This window comes from Chelonoidis abingdonii, chromosome 1 (assembly GCF_003597395.2).
Source record: "Chelonoidis abingdonii isolate Lonesome George chromosome 1, CheloAbing_2.0, whole genome shotgun sequence".
Classification (NCBI taxonomy): domain Eukaryota; kingdom Metazoa; phylum Chordata; order Testudines; family Testudinidae; genus Chelonoidis; species Chelonoidis abingdonii.
Genome location: NC_133769.1, coordinates 14792947 through 14815607, shown reverse-complemented (window position 1 = coordinate 14815607; position 22661 = coordinate 14792947). Strand labels below are relative to the sequence as shown.

The window sequence follows — 22661 nt, the reverse complement described above, 5'->3', positions numbered from 1 at the left end:
ATTGCACGCGAGCGGTCCCAGGGGCGGAGGGTCTGCAGCTCAACCCTGGCAGAGAGATGGTGACTTCAAGAAGGACTGGTGCACTAGGGGTCCCCGAAACCATGGGGAGCGGCGAGCACCCGGCCTGTGAGTGGCAGCAGGAGACTGACCCAAGCGTCGCAAGTGTGACCTGCTGGAGCTGTGCAAGCAGAGGGGGCTGCGCACAGGGAGGCTGACCAACGGACCAGCTGATTGCCCAGCTGGAGGAGGGAGACCGGCTGTCTCTGAGGGAAGGGCAGGCCATGGCAGGGAATGCAAAAGCGGCCAGTTCACATGTCTGCCCCGGGGGGGGGGTTTTGGTTCCCGGGATGGTAGACGCGGATGAGGGCTTCCGAGAACCCCCCTTCCTCAGGCCTAGGCAGGAAGGCCGGGAGGAGCCCAGCGAATGCCGAGGGCACCGTGACCCCGCCCAGGCAGGGGATCCGGGCAGCGAAGCTCACCCCCCAGCAGAGGGATCTCCCGGCGACGCTCGACAGCTGTGGAGCAGCCTGTGCCTGGAAGAGGAAAGGAAGTTGAGACAGGAGGAGCTCGAGTTAAAAGGCAAGAGCTGGAGGAGAAGGTGAACCAGCGGTAAACTGAGGGAGAGCCAGCGTACACATGAGGGAGCGCAGCGCCAGAGCGGCTTGGAGGGAGGGGAACCAGCGTAAACATGGAGAACCAGCGTAAACATGAGCTGGAGGAGAGGAGAACCAGCGTAACATGAGCGGGGAGAAGGAGAACAGCGTAAACATGACTGGGCTGCCGGTTGAGGAGGCGTGAGCCCCGGCTGCGGGTGAGTTGAGGGGGACCAACCTACAACGAACTTTGATAAGCGCTTGCTGCCGGCGTAAGGAGGGGGAGGACAATGAGACCTTTCCTGACGGCCTTTGAGAATGCCTGCGAGCTGCACGGGTTGGCCGCTGCAGATAGGATCACATTCTCACCCCCTTACTGGACTCCACGGCGTGGAGGTGTACAAGCGACTGAAAGGAGACGGGGAGGGGGGGGGGACTATGACTGTTCAAACAGGCCTGCTCCGCGGAGTTGGGTGATTCCTTGAGATGTAGGAAAAGGTTCGCGGAGTCAGTAAAACCCGTGAGTTCACAATACCTCGACTGGTCAAGCCGGGGCAGGGGTTATGCCGCAAGTGGACAGCGGGGGTCCAAACTAAAAGGACCTTGCTGACCTATTCATACTGAGAGACCTGTAGAGCAAGATGCCCGTCCGACCTGAGGCTGATGGTTGAGGGGACGAGAAAACCGGAGAACCCGCAGCACGCAGCCAACTTGCGACAATGTGGACAGATCGGGCAGGGGATGGCAGCGAGGAGTCTCGAAGGAGCAGGTCTGCCTCAACGCAGAGAGAGAGTCATCATTGGACTCCAGCGGGGGCCTAGGAACCCCCCCCAAAGCGGGAACATCCAGTGTCAGGTCCTCCGACCCCTCAAAGGGACCACGAACATGGCTGTTTACTATCAATGTGGCCACACGAGGCCACTATATCGGGCCCAGTGCCCAAGCTCAGTGGACAGACCGAGCAGACCCAACCCGCAGAGGGTGGATGGGTAAACCCAATCGGAAGATGGGCTACCATTCTGGGAAAGGGGGGCTGGCAAACATACCACCTATGAAGGAGGGGGGAGGTCCCCAGGTCAGCTCCTCTGGGGGCTGGAAGCGCCAGCCTCCGGGTTCTTAGTTTACGGATGGGGATGGGGCTGCCCCTGTCCGGAAGAGTGCCTTGTTTCCCGGAGTAGATGGAGGGAGGTCACTGGTACTGGACACAGGTGCAGAGGTGAGCTTTCCCGACCGAGGTGGTAGGCTCAGATCGGATGGTGCCCGAACACTACTGACCGCTGATGGGCGGGGCGGGACCCCATTCAAGGTGCCCGTGGAAGAGAGTTACATCTGAAGTGGGGGGCCAAGGGAGTGGCCCAAGGACGTGGGGTTACACCACATTTCCACGGAGGTGTTAAATGGGAGGGGACCTGAGGACTGTCCTAGTAGCGAATCTCTCTCTTTAATATGATGCCTCTGAGGAACTCCCATAGAATAATTTTCTAAAGCGATTAGCTTTTGCAGGGGTCATTTCATACTGCTACTGCGAGCCCAAGTGCACCAAATTGCTGATGGTGAAGGAGCTCCATGAGGGTTGCTGTGTGTTTTCATGGCCACAAGTGTATGTGCCGTTAGCTTGTCTGCAGTGCACTGGTAGCTAACAACCGCTACTGCCAGAGCTCGGCATGTAGATTTTTATATATATGAACAATTGTGCTATGAGCAGACTGGAATAAATGGAACAGAATAAAAATAAGTGTGTCCCCTCTCGCCATCACAAACCATTACCATTGCTTGTGTAAGCTGAAAATGGCTGGATTTAATTTCATGAAAGTTGTTTTAAAATATTCCCTCCCAAGCCAAATTATTGTTTGACAAGTTTGAGCTTGGAGAAAATTCTTTTCCATCAGGGCTATACAATCCCTGAAAACAAGATTGATAAAATCCTTAGCACTTTGAGATTCTCAAATGGAAGGTATTAAGTGCTTTAGAAGTATTAACTAAATCTTACAACACCCTGGTGGGGAAGTTTGTGTTTATAGATGTGCTAACATGTAACCTTAACTATAGTTTGAATGAATAATAGCTCTGCCCCCAAATAATCAAATGCACTTCAGTTTATATACCTAAAATCCATTTACAGCAGTGAAAGCATTACTATAAACACTGGAGATGCTAAAGAGTAAACTTTCAAATTGATTTACGTGAAGTATGCATGCACGTTGCTATTTTTGTTTCTATCTGTGTACATCTTTAAAAAAGTAGCCCTTAAACAATTTCAAGTCAAAATTGTATGCGTTTCAGTTCTAAACCTGGGGGAAGTGTCTCTTCTCACACTTGATGCCAATAATCAAGACATCACTCTCTGAAATAAATGGCTGATAGTGATGGCTGAGTAGTGCAATTAAAAAAAGTTGCTGCCTAGAGTAGCAGAGCTAAAAAGTTCCTCCCTATAATAAACAAAGCACTTTGTTTCATCTGCCACTCACGTGTGACCTGCGAACTCACTGTTTTTCCAGTGCAACCAAGTGTCTTTCAAAACATACAACCCATCTAACTCCTGGTATAAATCCACTGGAAATCAAGGGATGGATTTGACTGTAAGGATACATCTACACTGCAGGGGGGAAAAAAACCAAAACCAAAACGTGTGTGTCTCATTCTCCCCCCCACCCACCCATATAGATGTACCCTAAACATTTTCTGTATGTATGGCAAGAAGTCTCCAAATCATAAAATTTAGGCATGATTTAAAAATGATCTACATTTTTAAAAACTATTTCCTGTAGGATTTCCATAACTGTTTTTCCAGATTCAGGCTAAAGAATTAGTGTATGAATGGAAAGAGCAGTGGTACCTTTGAATATTATTAATAATGCACAATTAGCTTTGAGGTACCGATTTACAGTTAATGTAAAAAGAAAACTATTTTGCTTATCTGAGTGTAGGTAACATCAGACATTCCTTTTTTCATATGACAGAGGAGTTGCTATATTAACATATGTTCCATGATTCTGAGATAGGAGATCTTAATGCTTAGTCACTCTGCATATTGTGCTGAATTATTGAATTGGCAGCTGGCCAGAAGGCATCTTTTTGTTTTAAAATTTGATTCTATTCTGAAAACTGGTTCCATTAAAATAGTATTTTAGGGTCCTTGTTTACTGTGGCGCTAACTTCCATGTTGTTTGCAGTGTTGTAGCCATGTTGGTCCCAGGATAATAGAGAGGCAGGGAGGGTGAGGTAATATTTTTTTATTGGACTACGTCTGCTGAAAAAATACCAGGAAGAAGAGATCTGTGTAAGTTCAAAAGCTTCTTACTTTCACCCACAGAAGTTGGTGCATTAAAAGATATTACCTCACCCACCTTGCCTGAGTAACTTTCGTATCAACTATCTCAGTTTACAAATAAAAATGTGGGTTTTCCCCCTCCTGGTTGCGTGCCCTGCAAACTCAGCTGTGGCAGTGACATTGAATCTGGCTGCTTCATTCTCAGACTTATCACCAATAAAATGTTTGCAGGTTACCTATGCCCTTAGTTTCACTGTACAAGCCCATGGTCTTCAAATTACGCTCTCTGCTTATTAATTCCATATCTGGATGGGGAGCCCTGCCTAATATTCTCTCTCTTTCTCTACCCTTGCTGCTGCACAAGTTCTGGCAGCTGTGTGGTTTGTCTTCCCTGTGAATACACATGGAGAGCAGACTTGCTAAGAAGGTGCCTTTCTAGGCTCACTGTCAAGGGCAAAACCACACTTCAGATTTCTGTTTTTAACCTTTTTTTGGAATCTGTCATTTAAAAAAAAGCTATTTGCTTTTATAGTGGTGCAGACTAAATCAGAGTTGATGCAACTTGTATCCGTCATAGCCAGGGCCGGCTCCAGGTTTTTTGCCGCCCCAAGCAGCGCAAAAAAAAAAAAAGCCACGATCAGCTCTGCTGCTGCCGCTTCAGAATTCGATGGCTGGTCCTTCCCTCCAAGAGGGAGTGAGGGACTTGCTGCCGAAGAGCTGTTCGTGCCGCCCCTGTCTGTGGCTGCCCCAAGCACCTGCTTACTGGACTGGTGCCTGGAGCCCTCCCTAATCATAGCTATTATTAAATTGAAAATAGTCAATAGGGAAATAGTAGAGATTTTACCACAGTAGCTTGGAGAATAAAACCTACACTTATTCTTGCATCAATGTAGTAAAATGTACTGTGTACATTATTTTGAGTGTTGCAGTCTTGAAAATGTGTGTAGTTGAAACCAACAAACTTTTAAGTGTTTAGATAATTTTTTTGTGAAACTTATTCTTGTTACATGCTGCATGTTGGCCCCTTTTTTTTTGTTTTCCCTAGGCTTCTTTGTTCCTGGTTTTCCAAAACTGTTGCGGTTTCAAGAACATCATGAGAAAATATTGAAGAAGTTTTTGTCTAAACTTAAGCAACACTTTGTAAGTAAATATGCCAGAAAAAAGTAGTATTTATTGCATTAAAGTCAACCATCTTGTTTCAGTTCAGTCTAATCTATTGATTTAGAATGCTGCAAATTTGGGGGATGGATGTTGGGTTCTAACCGGCAAAAGTCCTATTGCTGTCATATGAATGAAGTCGTGGAGTTTTGGCTGAATTGGGACATTGATTGGGCTCTTAAAATAATCAGATTGAGAGTCACATCTCTGAGTGCTCGGTTCCTGAAAATATTTGGGTCTCCAGTAAATGCAGTTGAAGATTTTACTGTTTAGCTAACCCCTGGACACTGAATGCCTTTATAAATGATTTATCACATGCAGAACTGACCACATAGTGCCTCTGGGCCAGGGAGACTTTGTAATCAGACAACTTACTCTTCTTCGAGTAGTGTCCCTATGGGTGCTCCAATTCAGGTGCGCATGCACCTCTTGAACCCTCGATCAGAGATTTTCCGTTAGCCATGTCTGTTCAACATCCAGTGTATCCTTGTGCGTATATGAGGCCAGGCCTCCTAATGGCAATTGTGGGCCCCCTAGAAAGGATGGGGGCAGCATCTCCTACAGTTGGGTCCAGGGGAACCTTTGCTTCTTTCCAATCTCCTACTGTCTGTGTTTCTATGGATCATTTTCTCTACTACACATTTACCAACTACAGAGATCCTAACTTTCAGTTCTTCCCCATGGGTATCCATCCAGCTGCCTTTCCCATCCACCTCGAACTGGTACAAGCTCCAGAGCTGCTTCAGAATTTATTTGTTTCTCAGATATCACCCAGCTTCTTCCCTATTATATCACCAAAAGAGTTTCTTCTCATTGGCCTTAGGGAGGATGAGGCAGAATAAATTGTAGTTTCTGTAACTGTGTCACTACCTGAAGGCTCTGTGTCTGGAATCTGCAGTGCATTGTCTCAACACTGAAGAATTCCCTCTCCCCTTCTTTCCCCTGGCCAGGGGTAACCTGATGCCCTAGTAACCAGCTGAGATCTGTCTTACCTTTTGAAAAAAAAAAAAAAAATCCACACAACCAGCCAAAAAACTAGGAATGTATCCAAAGGTAGCTGAGCATGCAAACGCCATAACTCAGGTCCCAGTGGGGAACCATTACAGATGTTATTTATAGATTTATATTACAGTAGCACCTATGGGTCCCAACTGAGATTACATCCCTATTGTGCAGGGTGCTATTCACATTCACGGAGACAGTTCCCTGCCCTACAGAGATGACAATTTAAACAGACAAGACAAACAAAGAAAGGCTTGCTGTCCCGTTTTACAGATAGGAAATGGAGGCCAAAAGAGATTTTGATTTACCCAAGGTGGCATTCTGTCCCTGCCTGAATCAGACAACAAGTAGCCAGAGAATTCCCCTGCCATGGGCACTGCATTGTGACGTCATAGGCAGCCCAGTGCTGCCCCCACTGCATACTCCAGCCATGGGAGGCAGGAAGTCTAGGACAGAGAATTGAACACAGACCTCCTATTGCTATACCCCCAGGATCACCCTTCATTTCTTTGTAAAAACTCTTCCCAGAAATAAGTACGAACTTCCAAGAGATGACAGTAAATATGTTGAAAGGCAGTCAAGCTGTTTGACCCATTCCTAAAGCCTACAGCTAAAAGAACCCCAACACTCTACATTTGTGGCACACAATTCTGCACGCACAATCATTTGCATATGCAACAATCTGAAAAGGAGGCCAAACTGAGGTTCCTTTAAAAAGATGGCCTTTTATGCCTAAATTTAGGGAATACTTAATATAATGTTGCCTAAATGTTGTCAAAGGGTGATAGCACACACTCCCAGACCAGAAGCAACATCCACAGCGTTACTCAAGTGCATCCAAATATCTACGATATGAACAGCCACTATCATTTTCTAAGCATTCTGCCTTGATCCGTGCCACCAGATCCTATGTGGCTCTTGGTAATGCGGTACTATCTTCAGTTCTAGACTCAATTCTGAAGCTTCCTCTTCCTTCTGGGAATCCTGTTTGGGCGTCACTTGAAGTAGAGCACCCATAAGAACACCTATTGAAGAAGAAGAAGTTACTCTTCAAAATACTACTTGAAGTGGAGCACCCACAGGGATCCTACTCAAGAACAAGGAGTCATCTTCTTCAGTAACTACAATTCTTCAAGATGTATGTCCTAATGCATGCTTCATTACTCACCCTCCTTCCTCTCTGCTTCAGACTGTTCTCTTAGGATATTTGGATGGAGAAGGAACTGAGGGCTATATATACCCTCCGTGTGCAGCACAAGGATACATATGACACCTGAGTGGGTAAAAAGGATGTGACTATTAGAAAAAATTCTGATCAAGAGCTTGAGGGGAGCAGGCTCATCTGAGGTGGAGCACTCATAGGGGTACACATCTCGAAGAACTGCAACTACTGTGCAAAGTGAATAGCCTCTTCTTCACCCAAAGGGTAGCCATGGTAGGAGGAATGAATTTTTTTCAGAACCTGGCATAAAAAATAGAGTGTACACTCTCTTTATCTCTCAGTTATGAAACCCTTGGGCTGGGACTGTGTTTGTTTTTTCATTACAATGTTGAGCATATTCAAGCCAAACAATAAGTAATGTTCATGTAACCTTTTTAGTGGGAATAGTATACACATGCATTATGGGGAGAATAATTTCCTGATGACTGTAGCTGGCTCAGATTCTACTAAAATGTGTTTCTACTGAACATCAATAGTATATACTAAAATCTAATCAATTTTTTTTTTTAACAAAATGTGCTGAGACTTATTCAGGCCATGCTACAACATATATTAGTTTGGAAACATTCTCTTCATTACAGTAAAAGATTAATCCAAAATTGCAGGGTGTATCTTGTGATTTTTCTTTTAAACTACTGTATAGTGAAAACAGAGATCCAGTAGCTCACTTGCCTCTGGAATGAAAATTATAACGTCAATTTTCACAGTAGAGTTCATGCAGGTTTTGGACTATAGGTCAGAGCTTCTTATTGCTTTAATTTTGGAGGATTTTGGCTTACCCCCAGGCATAGAGCCTCTGGTTATAATGGACAGTGCTATACTCTCGGCCCTTTGTTTTTGAATAGGTGCTTTTAATAAATCAAAGTAAACCAACAAGTAAAATAGTATTTAATAAGAGCAATAGGATATGACTCGATAACAAACCTTCATGGTGGTCAGTCATTCTGCAGATATGATATTGCCCATATCCATTATAATATATTTAATAACCAAGAATAGTTTTTTTTCAGAACCTCTTGAGAAAGATCTGCAGAATGTTAGCTGCAGTGCAGCTGTGCCGCTGTAGCATATCTAGTGTAGACATACTTTACTTAGAGTATCTTAATAGCACTCACCTTCTGAGGGAACTTTGAGCCAGTTGAAAACAGGAATATACGAAATCTCAATAAACATTAATTACTAGAACCTGCTAGATCATCTTTGAATTATATGTACCAGGCCATGTGCTGGAGTAAATCAGTGTAGTTGCATTGATTTTTTTTTTTATTGGAACTACATCAGTTGACACCAACTGAGAACCAGACCCCACTATATTTTCTTATATGTAATAGACTGTTGATTCACCTTGTTTTACTTGGAAATTTCTAAACAAGCCCATTTGTTTTAATGACTCATCCTATAAATGAATTCTATTTTGTAAGATGGTTCCAGAAGTTATTTGTCACGATTTCTCACGGGGGATATGCACATCTTACTTACATTAATAGTACCTATGAATAATTATTTTCAAATGGAAGTTATGGTTTACAGAATCTCGACTATAACATTGTACATAAAATTAACCAGTCACTACTCTATATCTCAGGAACTGCAAGACTGGACTATGCCATTGGTTTTACTGATCTAACGCAGGCCTGAATCCAAAGAACAATCATAGAATGTCAGGGTTGGAAGGGACCTCAGAAGGTCATCTAGTCCAACCCCCTGCTCAAAGCAGGACCAATTCCCAGTCAGGTTTTTACCCTAGTTCCCTAAATGGCCCCCTCAAGGACTGAACTCACAACCCTGGGTTTAGCAGGACAATGCTCATGCCGCTGAGCTATCCCATAGTTTTTTTTCTCCCAAATAATCCACCTCTTTAAAAACTTCTATTATATAGACCTTAAAATGAGAGAGAGAACGAGAGAGAGAGCTGTAACACTGGTTGAACAAAGAGTTTGAATTTGTTTACCTACTAGATTGTGGTGTGACCCCTGCTGAACCCGTATGAGCAATGAAGAACAGCAAGGAATGGCAAAACATATATGGCCTGTGAACATGCCAGATGACTATTGACTCTTATATTGTCAGTCCCTCATTAATTCAGAACTTATGTTTAAGAAACTTGTGAAATATCTGACCGTGACAGGCATGGAGGCTTAATTTAAAATTGTGCTATCCCATAGTCATCAGAGTAGACAAATTCAGTGTCACTTAAGTTCTTGGCTGCCTCACCACTCAAACAGCAGCCTAATCTCCAAGACTTTCAACATTGTAACTAGTGCTAATACAAGTGACAAGAATGTCAGTGCTTGTACAATTACAGAATAGTATAAGCATGTCATGTCTTTCTGTCTCTTGTTACTGTTAGCTGGTATTGATACTCAGTACTCAAGAGATGGAAAGTTATTTCAGGCATAATGAGCTTTTTCCTGTTTAGAAGGAAAATATTTCCGATGCAGAAATATAAACTGTGTACATGATGGGAAGACAGTAGATGACTAATAGAATACAAAACCTTTCATCTCTTAAACCCCTAGTTCAAACTAAACTCTTGTTGGTAGGAAGTGAAATTCATCATCATTCTAATTACTTGATGTTCTGTGTGAAATGAACAGATGGTCTTAGTCTGTTTCCTGGTGGATAGATATCCACCTCACAAGATCATCACCCCATCTAGCACTAACAGGCACCCTTGCTAGCAGCTTTGTCAGCAGAGAAGTTAAAAATTAAATGGACCTTCAGATTGAGCTCTGGCTCCTGCAGAACATGAAAGAAGCATGCACTCTCTTCTATACTTGTTCTGACGATAAGTGGAAGATTTAATGTTTCCAGGGGGGAAACATGAGGATTTAATACTCATCCTCAAACATCTACATCTCTCTTCAGAAAAGAGATGAAGGAAAAATATAAACAAGAGAGAGAAAGCGTTTGTTGGACGGAAGCAACATTGTTTGAAGCAGTCAGAATTCTTTTGTGTGAAGAATGGTTGAACACTGTGCCCAGACAGCAGTAGCAGCTAAGTTCAACTGTACAGTGAGCAAGGCATAGGGAAGGAGTTAGTCCGGAGGTTGGCAACCTTTCAGAAGTGGTGTGCCGAGTCTTCATTTATTCACTCTCATTTAAGGTTTTGCGTGCCAGTAATACATTTTAACATTTTTAGAAGGTCTCTTTCTATAAGTCTATAATATGTAACTAAACTATTGTTATAGGTAAAGTAAATAAGGTTTTTAAAATGTTTAAGAAACTTCATTTAAAATTAAATTAAAATGCAGACATCCCCACCCCCACCCCCGACCGGTGGCCAGGACCCGAGCAGTGTGAGTGCCACTGAAAATCAGCTCGCATGCCACCTTTGGCACACTTGCCATAGGTTGCCTATCCCTGAGTTAGTCTAACCACTCACTTCAAGTCTTGAGTTGAAGGTACTTTGCTATTGCTCCAGGTTAAAAAGTGGGAGGCCTTTATGTGCCAGGCAGTACACTGCAGCGTTCTTAATTGAGTATTTATAATTTTTGCTTTTTGCAGGACTCCCAGGAGATCTCTACGAGCTTTTACACAATGAAGTGGTTTTTTCAGTGTTTCCTTGATCGTGTGAGTATCTTTATATTTTTGTGTTTCTATTTTTAGTCATATGTTGGGGCAAGCTGTTCTGACATTTCTGGCTGATTCTGTCATTGCAGACTCCCTTTACATTAACTCTCAGGATATGGGATATCTACATACTTGAAGGAGAGCGAGTTCTCACTGCTATGTCTTACACAATTCTGAAACTACATAGAAGTAAGAGATCTCTCATAAACTTAAAAGCTAAACAAAGATTCAACTAGTTTTTAAGTAGTCTATCATTTTTTAAAAACAGCCATTTCCTCTATTTGGCTTTTATTGCAAAAAAAAAATATATATATTTGACAAATGTTTTTTTTTTCCCCTCCTGTTTTGATATCTCCTTTGTGACTGTGTAATCTTTCGTCATAGCACAGCGTGACTGTGATGCTCTCAAACTAGCAACCTTCTAGATCATGCTATATAGCTGATGCTGGAATTACTGTTCTGCAAGGAACTGACAAAGAATATTGTCCAATTGCATGGGAGGACTTGAAAAGCTAATGGTCTGATATTTTGGGTAATTGTGCCAAGAAATCTGAAGTGACTCTCAGGAGAAGAAATATCTTATTTGGTAGAGTAAATTACTTATTATTATACAGTTGAACAATAGTAAAAAGGGATATAAATTGTGTTTACTCAGTAAATGACAGATCCTCTAGAAAATTGTGGGAATAAGCATTGTAGTTACTTGGTTCTGGTAATTCTTTAATGTAGTGTTTGCTAGATCAAAAGAGGGTTAATAGTCTCAAGTTTGGCCCTTTCCTGTTCTTTGCTTTTCCGTACTACGATTTTTAGCTGGCATGTGGATGACATGCTGCATCTAAGCCTAATTCTGCTCTTTGGTGGACCATCTATACTTAATGCTGCTTCTCTTTTCCTTACCAGCTACCAAAATAATCACCTGTATAATTTTTCTTTAACTCTGTTTCTTCGCTTGTATACTCAGTGCCATTGGCTACATAAAAATCTGGTACATAGGCAGTCTTTCTGTCTTTCTGGCTGTTATATAAGGTATTAAACTCCCCTTATTGTAAGCAGCAGAAAACAATTGTGAGAAATGTAGTTTTAGACAAAATTCATAGCTGAAACAGATTCTCTCCCCTTCACCTCAAGTTGCCTTCCTAAAGCAAACCAATGTGGTAGTTTCCTAGCTGTGTGCAGTTACTCGTCATAGGCTAATACGACAATAATCTACAACAGGTTGTTCATTACTGTGGCGTTGTGTCTCTCAGTGCACCCACAGCAAAGACATGGTACCTTCAGCCACTAGGGAAGTACACTAAAAGCCTATTAGGTAACACCCTGCAGTGTCCTATAGTTATTAGAATGTGGTTTATTAATCTTACTAGTATCTGAAAGCCTGTGTGGTTGCATGGATGTGGCAGTTTGGCTTGATAATCCACCGTTTGTGCAGTCTCCCTCATTACAACCAATGAAATCATTGCATGTAAATTAGCTGTAGAATAAGGGGTGGTGGTTGAGTTACTTCTGATACTACAATGGTCTAGGATCTTGGCATGGCATTGATACATCCCTTGATGCGTCACAGGTGTAACTCCTCTGATGTCACATATCTTTGAAACCCTCTGTTAAAGTGTCCCATCCTCCTCTCCTGCTGGTCCACACAGAGAATAACAACCTACTACTACTTTTTTACTCCATTAGCTAAAGTGGCAGAGATGTGTGGCAGAGCTACAGGTTCAAACCCTGCATGCGAGCAATATGGATGTCAATATGATGCTGCATGATTAAATTAGGGTTATTTTCAGTTTTGTTTTTTAAAAACTAGGAAAATTACACATATACAACTACCTTAAAAAGAACACTATTTGCAAAGTCAAGTTAGGAAATTCCAGATTGAAGATTGCCCTGTGCCATATTAATTTTTGGCCCCTTTGTGTTCATGTGCATTATGATACAGTCTTCAATTATATGATCACGTACAATTTTTTTCTACAGGACACCTGTCTCATGCAGTGCACAGGATGGACCAGATTTGGGGATGAATCAGGGTTTTGTAGTGAACAAGACTTGTTTGTAGGACCTCTGTGTCATTGATTGCAGAAGTTTGAAAGGTGTGTAGTGAATGAAGCAAGGGATTGCCGGAAAATAACACATGATCTCATGATTAAGGCAGTTGAATGCTGCCCTGGAGAAATGGATTTTATCCGTCCCTCTGACACAGAGTATCCATGTGATGCTGGGCAAGTCACTTAAACTCTCCCCAAGTACCCACTAATGGTGTCCTCATTTTCTGTATGTCTGACTTAAGATCCTGGAGTCTGATTTACATAGTTGCTACACAGTTGCAACTGAAGTCACTGGGAGCTCTGCTTTGAACATATAAAGTACAATTAATCAGGTCCTAGGTATCTCATACTGAGCACCCAAAGCCAGTGGACTTTTGACCTTATCTGTCTTGGCCTCAGTTCCTCATCAGTAAAATGAGGATAATACCTGCTTATTTCACAAGGGTATTGTGAAATATATATTCATATTTGTGAAGCTCTCAGATATTAGTGATGAGTGCCATAGAAAAGCCCATGATGAAATTAATTGTCTTATGTGCAATGTTAAAATATTGTGCAGTAAATAAGACATGGGGCCACACATTGAACAATGAGGCTTAAATAAAATATTGAATCGCTGCTCATTAATTAAGCACCATCTGTCTTAACTTTTGAGTGCTTGACTTTGCAACCGTCATGTTCTTTTAAGTAATTCTTATGTACTTTGTGTGTATATGTAATAGCATAGGTATTTATTTTCATTTTCATTTATGAGGCCCTAATCATACGGTGCTGAGTGATATCAAAAAGGTACAGCCAGAACATGGCTTTAGACAAATCTCCACAGTAAGACTCCAGTATATCTTAACAGCATTATATGCAAGCTATACTTCCTTTGAAAATATTGCTGACTCATTTTTAAAACTTCATTTATTTTCAAGTATGTAGTGTAGTTGTAGTCGTGTTGGTCCAGGATATTCAAGAGGCATGGTGGGAGAGGTAGTATCTTTTATTGGACCAGCTTCTGTTGGTGAGAGAGACTTTTGCTAGACACTAAAGATCATGGACTGAATAGAGACGCTGGATTTATGGATTATTACAACAATCTATAACCCACTACCAAACCCCACCCCAGCTGCTTTTTCCCCCCACCTCCCTTTCTTTCCTCCCTCTGATTGGAGGGGTATTAACAGGCCACTTCACCTTGAGTGGTCCGTTGAAATATGTAACCACTTATGCTAAACAATCTGTTTCTCCTTATATTTAGCAGTGATATTCTGTGTTAGTTTCCCAGACCTGAAGAAGAGTTCTGTGTGAGCGTGAAAGCTTGTCTTTCTCACCAGTAAAAGATATTACCTTACCCACCTTGTTTAAAGATTTAAAGATCTAAATTTAAAGATTTAAATTTAAAGATCACTTGCTTTTGGAAGGAAGAGTTAACAATTTTGAAAGATTTAGCCCTAGTCCACACTACAAAATTCCTTGTGTGTAACTGTTTCTCAGAGGTGTGTTATAATTATACTGACATAAGCCCCAGTGTAGACAGCAGGAGAGGTTCTCCCACAGAGGTGTAGTTAATAAGCCGAATGAAGAGCTCTCTCCTGTCATCTTAAAGCGTCTTCACCTGACACACTACAGCGGCACCAATGTAAATTTCTAGTGTAGACCTGCCCTTAGTCTAAATTCACCTTCAAAGTCTGTATTTCAAAATATATAGAAGCATTTTAGAACTGTTTTGCTTCTATTAAAAACAAGTGTTATCCAATGATTGGAGCAAAAAAATCTCAAATTAGGAAATGTGGATTCGGACCCCACTTCCCACTGAATTGCTTTCTGACATTTGACAAGATACTGCTTTCATAGAGCTGCAGTTTTATCCTATGTTAAATGAGGACAATAATTTATCCAAGTGGTTTGAGATCGTTGACAAAAGATGCTATATAAAACAAAATACCTAGGTTTACTACATGGCGGTAACTGTTTGATTATTTAGATGGACATCCCTACCTAGAGAAATGTATCATGTCTGTATCTGTGTAGTGCTCAGCACAACAGAGACCTGATCCTGACTGGGGCTTCTGGACATTACCATAATACCTTACCAAAGTGCAGTAAGTGTGTTCCAGTCCACAGGCATGGTGTGAAATTGTACTCCTATTAGCTTTTGTTCATACATACCTTTTGCAGTAAGAAGAAATGCCGACGAGTTAAAGCTTTAAATTTTGATGAGTAAACTCTTTAAATACTGGTAATCACCTACACCTAGAAGTAATATGTTTGCTGTAGATTTATTATTAGAATATACAGGGAGCCAACACCTGAACTGGAGTTCTGAAATCTAAGAGCAAACAAATCAAGGACTGTATGTATTGCAGCTTTTTTTTGAGAGAGTTGATCTAATGATCTGAACATATGATTTAGGAGCATGTACATCATACTGCCAGGGTAAAATTTTCAAAAGCATCTATGTCCCATTTTCTGAAATGACTTAGGAGCCCAAGCCACAGTGACTTTAAATCAGACTTAGGCGCCTAAATGCATATGTCACTTTTGAAAGTGGGTCTTGGGCTGCTAAGTCACTTAGATGCTTCTGAAAATTTTACCCCTAGTCGTGGTTTCAGTGCTGTCTTCTGTGGCCTCAAATAAGTCATATGGGCCCATCAAAGAAGTCCCTAGGACTCCATGGGAGTGCAGAGGTCCATGTGGGAGGAGTTTGCAGAATTAATATCTTAATCTCACTAGGTAATGTACCCCATTTAACTATGGGGATGCTGCATCACTATTTCTCTCAGGAGCTGCTTATTAGTTCATAAAATGGTTTGAAGGTGAAGAATGTTTATAATTGTTACACTTCTTAAAATGTTCAAGAATCTTAAGAACAAGTAATGGTAGGAATCAGATTTGAGTCTTCCTCTTTATTTGCAAACATAAAACCAATGTAATTATTATCCCACACCCTTTTTTTTGGCTTGATTTTGTTTATTTTAAGGGAAGAGTGTTCAGTCTCAAGCCTCTGAGAAGCAATAGCAATAATTTGTAGGTTTTTTTACCTTAACACTGGCCTCAGGATCAAGACCTTTAGAGGCCCTAAGCACTGAAAAGATTATGGTGCTCCCCCATATGTAATTCAAAATAAAAACAATACTATACCTTAAAATAAAATTTTATTTTTTGAAATGAGACAAAACTTACCAGTATGCTGAAATTAAAATAGCTTCTTTCTAGATTTTCTGATTGCAAAATCCTGGATAAGTTCATCGAAGCTGACTCAACGAAACATATCTGCTTCCATACACAATATGGAAAGTGAATCAAGTCTGTCCTGACACATTGTTATTCTCTGAGGGTATCTCTACACTCCGATATTACTCCGATTTTACAGAAGTCGATTTTTGGGAACAGATTGTGTAAAGTCAAGGTCATGCATCCATACTAGCACATTAATTCGGCGATGTGCGTCCATAGTACCGTGGCAAGCGTTGACTTTCGGAGCAGTGCACTGTGGTAGCTATGCCACAGTTCCCGCAGTCCCTGCTGCCCATTGAAATTCTGGGTTGAGCTCCCAATGCCTGATGGGGCCAAAAATTTGTCATGGGTGGTTATGGGTAAATGTCGTCCCAAATAAACCGTCCCTCCGTAAAGCAATGGCAGACAATCAGTTTCATGCGCCATTATTCCTGTAGATTGCCCAAAGCAGAAACCATAGCACACAAGCATGAGCCTGTTCAGCTCACACTAGCATATTTGAGCATTGTTAACACCTAATACCTTATTGTGCAGTTCTATACAGAACTAGAAGCTAAACAACCAGGTGAGGAGCCGATGGCAGCGTTGCATATAGAGTGATTGGGACATGGACACAGCTTCTCTAAGAAGAGCAAGACCGCAATGTGGGACATCATGGTGTTAGGGGCAGTTCTGCCGTGGAATGTGATTCTGGGCCCGGGGAAACAAGCACCGACTGGTGGGTGCCATTACTGTTGCAAGCATGGATGCTATTCCCATGCTGCAAAACTTTCAACGGCAATATGCGACTTTCATGAAACTTGAGTGATTGCTTTCCCCTGCCGCTGAACCCGCAACGAATACAAATGAGAGCGAGCCTGTTGCAGTTTCACAACAACGTGACGTAGCCTTGAAGCTTGCAACGCCAGGACAGTACCAGTCAGTCGGGGAATCAATTTGGAGTGGCAGATCTACGGTGGGGGGTTTGCATGCTCATGCAAGTAGACAACGCCAATCATGACTGCTCCTGATCAAGCAGGTATTGCTTTGTAATGACAGTCATAGTAGATGGCCTTTGCTGGCAGTGGGATTTCCCGCTGGGTGGGAAAGATAGAAATGTGGCAAAAGGACCACCTTGCTTAACCCGAAGAGCTTGCATGATTTTAAAAAATTAAAAAGGAGTCATATAAAAATGGAACTAGGTCAGATTACAAAGGATGAAGATAGCAAAACGAACACACGTGAATGCAGGGCGAAGATCTAATCAAAAAGCAAGACACAAAATGAGCTCTAAACTAGTATGGGAATAAAGGAAACAAGAAAGTTACTTCCTTATCCAATACTTAGAGCAAGACGAAGACAGACAGGGTAGACTCACTGTCAGTGAGAGGAAACAGTAACGCGAAACTTGGAAATGGCCAGAGATCAGATGCTTAAATGACTATCTTTTATTTCAGTCTTCATGAGAAGTGCTGAGGAATGTCGAACATAGTGAATGCTTATGGGAAGGGGGTAGGTTTAGAAGATAAAATTAAAAAAGAAGACAAGTAAAAGTCAGAGGCTTAAAAAGTTAGATGCCTGCCAATCATCGACGGCCTGAGGAAATGCATCCTAATACTCAAAAGAGGCTACAAGAGGAGGTATCTGAGCCTCTTAGCTCTTGCTCTTTGAAAATCATGGCGAAGGGAGAGATTCCAGAGACTTGAGAAGAGCAAAATAATAGTTCCTATCTATAAAAGGAATAAAAAAACTACCCAGGTACACTACGACCTTAGTTAAAGCTATTGCCAGGAAGATAATTGAAGCATAATTAGAACATCATCTGCAAACACTGGAAGGTGTAAGGATAGGAATAGCCATGCATGGATTTGTAAAAAACAAAATGCATTTCAAACACAATCTGATAGCTTTCTTTGCAGTAGGATAACGCAGTCGTTGTGGATACAGGAGAACCGGTGGCATTGGATAACCTAGACTTATAAGCATATATACTCTCGCATGATATTCTTATTGATAAACATAGGCAAATACATTTAGATGGGCTACTATAAGTGCGCCATAACTGCTGGATAACCGTGCGCAGAGATAGTTATTAATTATCGGCTCCCAATCCCTGCTGGAAAAGGGTTATAATCAAGGGGGTTCCGCAGGGGTCGTTTTGGGCCGCTATATTTCAATATCTTTCCATCAACGACTGATATGTTGGCATAGAAAGTACGTCTTATAAATTTGCAGATGATACCAAACTGGGAGCGATTGCAAACTGCTGTTGGAGGACAGCGGGATAATTCAAAATGATTGGACAAATTGAGAAATGGTCTGAGGTAAACCGGATGAAAGTTCAATAAAGACAAATGCAAAGGTCTCCACTTAGGAGAACAACAATTTCATACATATAGAATGGGAAGAGACTATCTAGGAAGGAGTACGGCAGAAAGAGATCTAGGGGTTATAGTGGACCACAAGCTAAATATGAGTCAACAGTGTGATGCTGTTGCAAAAAAAGCAAACATGATTCTGGGATGCTTTAACAGGTGTGTTGTGAGCAAGATGAGAAGTCTTTCTTCCATTCTACTCTGTGCTGGTTAGGCCTCAACTGGAGTATTGTGTCCAGTTCTGGGCACTGCATTTCAAGAAAGATGTGGGGAAATCGGAGAGGGTCCAGAGAAGTGCAGCAAGAATGATTAAAAGTCTTGAGAACATGACCTACGAAGGAAGGCTGAAAGAATTGGGTTTGTTTACTTTGGAAAAGAGAAGACTGAGAGAGGACATGCTAGCAGTTTTCAGGTATCTAAAAGGGTGTCATCAGGAGGAGGGAGCAAAATTGGTCACCTTAGCCTCTAATGATAGAACAGGAAGTAATGGGCTTAAACTGCAGCAAGGGAGATTTACGCTGGACATTAGGAAAAAGTTCCTAACTGCCAGGATGGTTAAACACTGGAATAAATTGCCTAGGGAGGTTGTGGAAACTCCATCTGTGGAGATATTTAAGAGTAGGTTAGATAAATATCTATCAGGGATGGTCTAGACAGTATTTAGTCCTGCCATGAGGGCAGGGGACTGAACTCAATGACCTCTTGAGGTCCCTTCTAGTCCTAGAGTCTGAGAATCTATGAATAACTGTGGTGGGGCGATAGACGGAACACACATCCCTATCTTGGGACGGGACCACCAGTACATAAACCGCAAGGGGTACTTTTCAATGTTGCTGCAAGCACTGGTAGATCATAAGGGACATTTCATCAACATCCACGTGGGATGGCTGGGAAAGGTTCATGATGCTTGTGTCTTCAGGAGCTCTGGTCTGTTTAAACAGCTGCAGGAAGGGATTTACTTCCTAGACCAGAAAATAACTGTTGGGGATGTTGAAATGCCTATAGTTATCCTTGTGGACTCAGCCTACTCCTTAATTCCCTGGCTCGTGAAGCCATATGCAGGCACCCTGGACAATAGTAAGGAGCTGTTCAGCAAGTGCAGAATAGTGGTAGAGTGTGCATTTGGACGTTTGAAGGGTCACTGGTGCAGTTTACTGACTCACTCAGACCTCAGTGAAACCAATATCCCCATTGTTATTGCTGCTTGCTCCGCAATCTCTGTTGTGAGAGTAAGGGGGAGATGTTTATGGCGGGGTGGGAGGTTGAGGCAAATTGCCTGGTGGCCAATTATGCGCAGCCAGACACAAGGGCGATTAGAAGAGCACGTCAGGAAGCGCTGCGCATCAGAGAAGCTTTGAAAACCAGTTTCATGACTGGCCAGGGTACCGTGTGACAGTTCTATTTGTTTCACCTTGATGAAAACCCGCCCCCTTGGTTGACTCTAAAATTCCCTGTAAGCAAACTGTCCTCCCCGCTTTGATCAAAGATTGAAAATTAAAGTCACTATCCTTTAAAAACCATGTATTCTTTATTAATTGATTATAAAAATAGGGAGATGACTCACAAGGTAGCCCGGGTGGGGTGTGGGAGGAGAAAAGGAAGAGGCCACTTCAATACTTGTTGAATGACAGCCTTCTGTCCAGTGGAGTGGAGTGGTTGGGTTCGTGGAGCCTACCCCCCTGCGTTCTTGGGCATCTGGGTGAGGAGATGGCTATGGAACATGGGGAGGAGGGAGGATGGTTAAACAGGGTCTGCAGCAGCAGTTTCTCCATCTGACGTTCCTGAACCTCCACCAGAGGCCGGATCATGTCCGTTTGTTCCGGCAGTAGCCCCAGCATTGCTTCATGCATCCTCTGATCTTCCTGCCGCTCCATCCCCAGACACATTAACAGACTTTTTCAGTAGCTGTACTGGCCACAAGTGCATCCCAAGTCCTCAGGGGAAATTAATCATTAAGAAACGCTTGCTTTTAAACTGTGTTTTATATTTACAAAGGTACCTTCACCAGAGGTCCCTTCTACGGCTTCATGGTCCGGGATACTGCCTTGGGAGGATTGGAAGGGTGTTACAGTCAGGGTGAGAAAAAGATCTTGGCTGTTGGGGAGAATGGTGTGCTGTGTAATCTCCTCAATCTCGTCGTCCTCCTCGTCTTCCTCATCTTCCCCGTCTGCAAAATCCTGAGGCATGACGACTGAGAGTACCCCATCATCGGAGTCCACAGACAGGGGTTGGGTAGTGGTGGTGACCCCATCCTAGAATTGCTTGCAACTCAGTGTAGAAGCAGCATGTCTGTGACTCTGTCCCAGATCGTCCATTTGATTCTTTGGCTTTCTGGTACACTTGTCTCAGCTCCTTAAGTTTCACTGTGTTGAGTCCCTGTTGTGGCCTCTGTCCATCATGGCCTTGGAGATTTTTTCAAATGTTTTGGCATTCCGTCTTTTGGAACGGAGTTCTAATAGCATGGATTTGTCTCCTCATACAGTGATCAGATCCAGTACCTACTGTACAGTCCATGCTGGAGCTCTTTTTAGATTCTGGGACTGCATGGTCACCTGTTATGATCAGCTCTCCACACTGGGCAAGCAGGAAATGAAATTCAAAATTTCACGGGGTTTTTCTTGTCAACTTGGCCAGTGTATCTGAGTTCAGATTTCTGTCCAGAGCAGTCACAATGGTGCACTGTGGGATAGCTCCTGCAGGCCAATACCATCGAGTTGCGTCGACACTAACCCTAATTCGAACCATCAATGTCCATTTCAGTGCTACTCCCCTCGTCGGGGAGGAGTACAGCAATCGATTTTAAGAGCCCTTTATGTCGACAAAACATGGGTGCCGGGTTAATTCGATTTAATGCTGCTAAATTCGACCTAAACTGGTAGAGTAGACCAGGCCTGAGGGTTTTTATTCTTTTCAGCTGTGAAAAAAAGCATTTTGCAGAGCAGTTAGTAATCATTGTTAGATGCGATTGCTACATTTGGAAATACACAGTGTATTCTGTCTTTCAGTATTGTGTCATGAAGATCAATGTGACTGAATTTCGTTTTCCTGTTTCATTAAACTTTGCGTTCATATAACAGTGGAACTGCCGCACTTCTCCACAGAGGTTCATGTTCAAGTCAACAGGGTATGATGTAACTAGCTTTTGGGAAACTTGTGGCTATTGTTCGTCAGATAAGTCCATATAGTTTAGAAAAGAAAATCTGCTTGATACTTCTTTGTACACTTCACCTCTCCTCTTCATATGAGCTTCAAGTGTATCAGTTATAGCATAGTAAGTAGATACGCAAAATTTGTCTCTAGGACTCACTGCTGTTTCTGTTGCACTGCTATCATTTGCCTGTTTTTCCCTGATTCGCTTGTGGGACTGGGCTTCTTTGTAGTTAGTATCAGGCCAGATATCTTTTGATATGTCTTCAGATCTTTTGAAATCATTCCTCAAAGTGTGTAAGTGGTCTGCTAATGATTGACAGAGGTCTGCACATGTTTTCAAATCCAATTTTTTTTTTGGAGAGCTTGACTTGTGTGGTAAGTGTTGTAAAGTTTCATTCCACATGGTCAACATGAATACAAACTCTAGTTCTTGCACCTTGTTTGCAATGTTTTCTGCCTCTCTTATAGTGTCTCCCTTTTGTGTTTGGTGTTCAGCTATATTTTCTAATGCATCCATAGTCTTTGAGTAGGACTCCAGAATTGCACTTGTTGCCACCGCTTGTGCCTCCCAGCGAGTATTAGAAAGAGATTTCAACACATAATCATTGCCCAAATATGTTTTAAGAACTGCCCATCGGTGTGTTGAGGTAGAGAAAAATGTATAGAGTACCTGGACCGTTGAGAAAAAACCTTACTGCCACTGGTAAACAATCAACAGCACTGCAGCCAACACAATTGAGAGAGTGTGCAGCACGTGGTATTAATATGGCATATTTGTTCTGTTCTAGAAGCTTCTTCTGCATTCCTTGATAATGTGACATGTTGGCAGCATTGTCATAAGATTGACCTCTGCACTTTGAGAAATCTGTTTTGCAAACTTGTCACAGATAATGCAGTACTTGATTTGCCATTTCTTTACCAGTGTGGCTTTTCAAATTGAGGAATGTTGTAAATCGTTCAACTGGTTTTCCATCTGTGGGAGACACACATCTTTGTACAATACTCAGTTGATCAATATGTGAAAGATCAGGTGCACAATCGACAGATAAACTGAAGTACCCAGCAGTA

The 22661-nt window shown here is 42.3% G+C and overlaps 1 protein-coding gene across 2 annotated transcripts in view; it reads left to right on the top strand.

The window, feature by feature from the left end:
- Positions 1-22661, top strand: part of USP6NL (USP6 N-terminal like) — a 259616-nt gene that overhangs the window by 215583 nt on the left and 21372 nt on the right. For both annotated transcript variants that reach the window (XM_075064228.1, XM_075064229.1), the window contains exons 11-13: positions 4910-5004; positions 10754-10819; positions 10909-11008. In XM_075064228.1, the coding sequence (XP_074920329.1) occupies positions 4910-5004; positions 10754-10819; positions 10909-11008 (261 nt within the window). The remainder of the gene's footprint in view (positions 1-4909; positions 5005-10753; positions 10820-10908; positions 11009-22661) is intronic.